The sequence below is a fragment of the Echinops telfairi genome, unplaced genomic scaffold (assembly GCF_000313985.2).
Source record: "Echinops telfairi isolate 266 unplaced genomic scaffold, ASM31398v2 ScPeMD7_7469;HRSCAF=8507_0, whole genome shotgun sequence".
NCBI lineage: Eukaryota > Metazoa > Chordata > Mammalia > Afrosoricida > Tenrecidae > Echinops > Echinops telfairi.
In genome coordinates this window covers 85,693,063-85,696,358 of record NW_022111372.1, presented here as the reverse complement: position 1 = coordinate 85,696,358, position 3,296 = coordinate 85,693,063, and the positions used below count along the sequence as shown (strand labels likewise).

The 3,296-nt window shown below is 38.0% G+C and overlaps 1 protein-coding gene across 1 annotated transcript in view; it reads left to right on the top strand.

Annotated features, from left to right (window-relative positions):
* Nucleotides 1-1,406, top strand: part of SPINK14 (serine peptidase inhibitor Kazal type 14 (putative)) — a 16,902-nt gene extending 15,496 nt beyond the window's left edge. The window contains exon 3 of the mRNA XM_030888762.1: nt 1,361-1,406. Within this exon, the coding sequence (XP_030744622.1) occupies nt 1,361-1,406 (46 nt within the window). The remainder of the gene's footprint in view (nt 1-1,360) is intronic.
* Nucleotides 1,407-3,296: the final 1,890 nt, after the last annotated feature.

The following is a 3,296-nucleotide window of genomic DNA, read 5'->3' as shown; positions in this document are numbered from 1 at the left end:
TTCCACCTCCAAGGAAGAAGTACCAGATTTCCTAGAATTCTCAAGAGAAGGCCGTGCCCACCGAAGTCTCATTGGCTATCTCCAGATTGACAGGTTAGACTCCACCCTTACACTCTTAATCCTTCACTTGACACCAGATTAGGTGACTACCACAATCATATAAAGTAAACTTTTGTTGAAGATATTTAAAGATGGTTTCCTCCAGATATTCAAACCAAATTTAGTAGAAGATGTAGAAAGAGGAATTTATGGCTGAGATCAGAAAGATGACAGCTGAAAGCAGAAAATATAATATAAATGGTTACCTGTGTTTCACTGACTGCATATTAACATTTGACTGTGTGGATCATAACAAATTATGGATTACATTGAAATTTTTAAAATTCTATCACAATTAATTATGCTAATTAAATCCCGTACATAAACCAAGATGCAAGTGTTCTAACAGAATAAGGTTTAAAATCAGGAAAGGTATGAGTCAGGGTCTCGTGGTTTAAAATCAGAAACGGTGTATGTCAGGGCTGCCTGCTGTCACTAAGTTCGTTCTATGCGGAGAAAGTAATGCAAGAAGCTGGGACATATGAAGAACAGAGCACTGGGATGAGAGGAAAACTCATTAGCAAATTGCAATCTGCAGATGGTACAACCTACTTGCTGAAAGGGAGGAAGACTAGAAGCAGTTACTATGAAGGTAAAAGACTATAGACTTCAATGTGGATTAGACTTCAATTAAAAAACATTCTCACAACGAAAACATCATAAACTGGGAAACGGGTGAAGCTGTCAAGTATTTCCATTGACTTGTATGCACAATCAGCACCCATGGCAGTAGCAGGCTGAAAAAGAGATGTATAGATGTATTGCGTTGGGAAATGTTATTGCAAAAAAACTCTCTTGTTAAAATGTAAATATGTCACTTTGATAGCAAAGATGTGCCTGTTTCAAGTCATGGAAATTTTTAATACCATGTATATGAAAGTTGGACAACTAACTAAGAAGACCAAAGAAGAAGAATTGTTACCTTAGAATTTTGATGTTGGAAAAGAATATTAAATATATCATGGATTAGCATAAAAATGAAAATTTGTGTTGAGAGAAGTACAGTAAGAATACTCCTTACAAGTAAGGATGTATATATATATATATATATATATATATATATATATATATATATATACACACACACACACACACATATTCAAAGGCATTATATATATATATATAATTTGGTGTATATAGGGTCTCTTTGAGTCAGAACCCCTTCTCTGGGATCTGATCACAACTAGACACGATTATTCTTAAGTACCATTTTAGTTCCTTATATTATGTAATGAAATGTATGTTCTGAATATTTCTTTAGGAAATCAAAGGGAAAAATTAAGTTTTCCCGCAATGGATACTGTTAGAAGAATGGACTCCAGTGTGGACTCAATCCTCTCCATCACAACAATCTTCTTTTCTTACCTCGACCTCTGTGCATGCCTACCTGTTTGCAGAGAACTGTAACTATTGAATGTGTTGCAGGTAACTAAAGCTATTATTCTTCTTTTATGACTCTTTGCTTAAAGATTTGCTCTGCACTATTTGTGTCTAAAAAATAAACTCTTCCGAAGCTGTCATTTGACTTGGGTCTCAAATAAGGGTGTCTAGTGGTCTCAAAAGTAAAACAAAATGAACATTTCTTTTAAAAGCTAAATATAATAACAGAGGAATTAATCAGCCCTCTGATAGTATAATAAAGTTTCTCATTTGAAGGCTTTTAATTTGTTTTCCAATGAACATGACAGCAACGTATTTTTTTTATTATTTGTATGTGTGTGTTTATTAAACTAGTTAATAGGAACCCTGGAGAACTTAGCATCATCTGACCATTACTGTTGTTTACTTTATGCTAACTCCCCATTAAACCATCATATTTTAGTCTCAGACTTGAAGCAGGGGAATTTACCTTTGTTTGCTTGAATCAAAGGTTGTGTGAATCATTTGTGCTCTGCTAATAATCTATATATTGATTCTTCAAATGCCCAACGCAGGACAGTAATATGGCCCAGCAATCTGTTCCCATTAAGATAACAGCCAAGAACTCCCTGTCAGCTGCTCCACTCTTAGTATTTGAGGTCAACTTGAGTTGGAATTGATTCAAAGACAACTTAAATAACCTTGAGCCGATATGCCTCAGCATCTTCACTAGCCTGACTTTTCTTCCATATAAATAGGTTGCTTGGGTGGTCCCATTGGTGTTTATTATCTATTATGTGGTGTAGTACATCTCTAAATTTATAAGGGATAAGAATTAAGATAAGCACAAAAGTGCTTCCTGGGAAGTCACACACATCTCCATGTTCCAACATTTTGTTTTACCCTTTTTAATAACTGTCAGCTCCTGCAAAGCACCCCTACCTGCTGCCTTTGATCATTTGTTTCCAGGACCACACAGAACTCTCAGATGATATCGTTGTATGGTTTATTAGGAACATAACAGACTGAACTCGGGATTTCAGTTGGGAACTTAAGACAAAGGGAACAACTTAATCAGGATTAACTTGGAAGTAACAGAAACAACTCGGGCTCTGAGTCAGGAAGCACATCAATCAAACCTGGAAGGCTTCCCCAACGTGAGAGCCCAGTGCATCTTGAGTGTCGGATAGCTTTGAACCAGGAAAGCGGCTGCCAGCGCTTTGTTGTTCTATTTGTTGCTGCTAGCCCAAGTCAGTCAGCCTAGCAACTTGATATGCACAGATACGCACCGACTTACTAACTAATCTGTAGTAAACAGTTTCGCTTATTTTTCACTAGTGATGAAACACTTGTGAAATTGTTCATTACTGATTAGTAAGCAAAAGTAAGTTTGTGCCCCGCTATCATGACCTCAGTGCTGCCCCCCAATCTAGACTAGACAGGAGCATGTGCATAGGTATAGGTAAGAGATAAAATTCGCAGCACATCGAATCCAGGAACAGGAACGGGAATAGAGATACCAAAAGGGGAGGGAGAACAGGGGAGGGGTGAGGAGGAAGGGGGAACCGATCGCATGAATGGCACATACCACACACCCCCAGACAGGGGAAAGAACAACAGAAACCAGAGGGGAAGGGAGACAGAAGGTGGTGGGGCGGAGGGAGATTTGAAAATAATTAACAATCTACAATCTATCAGGGGAACACGAGGGTTGGGGTGGGGAGGGAGGGAAAAAGGATGAGCTGATTCCAAGGGCTCAATGGAAAGTAAATGTCTAGAGAAGAACCCTGGAATACATGTACGACTATGTCAGATACAGTTGATGTATGGTTTGTAAC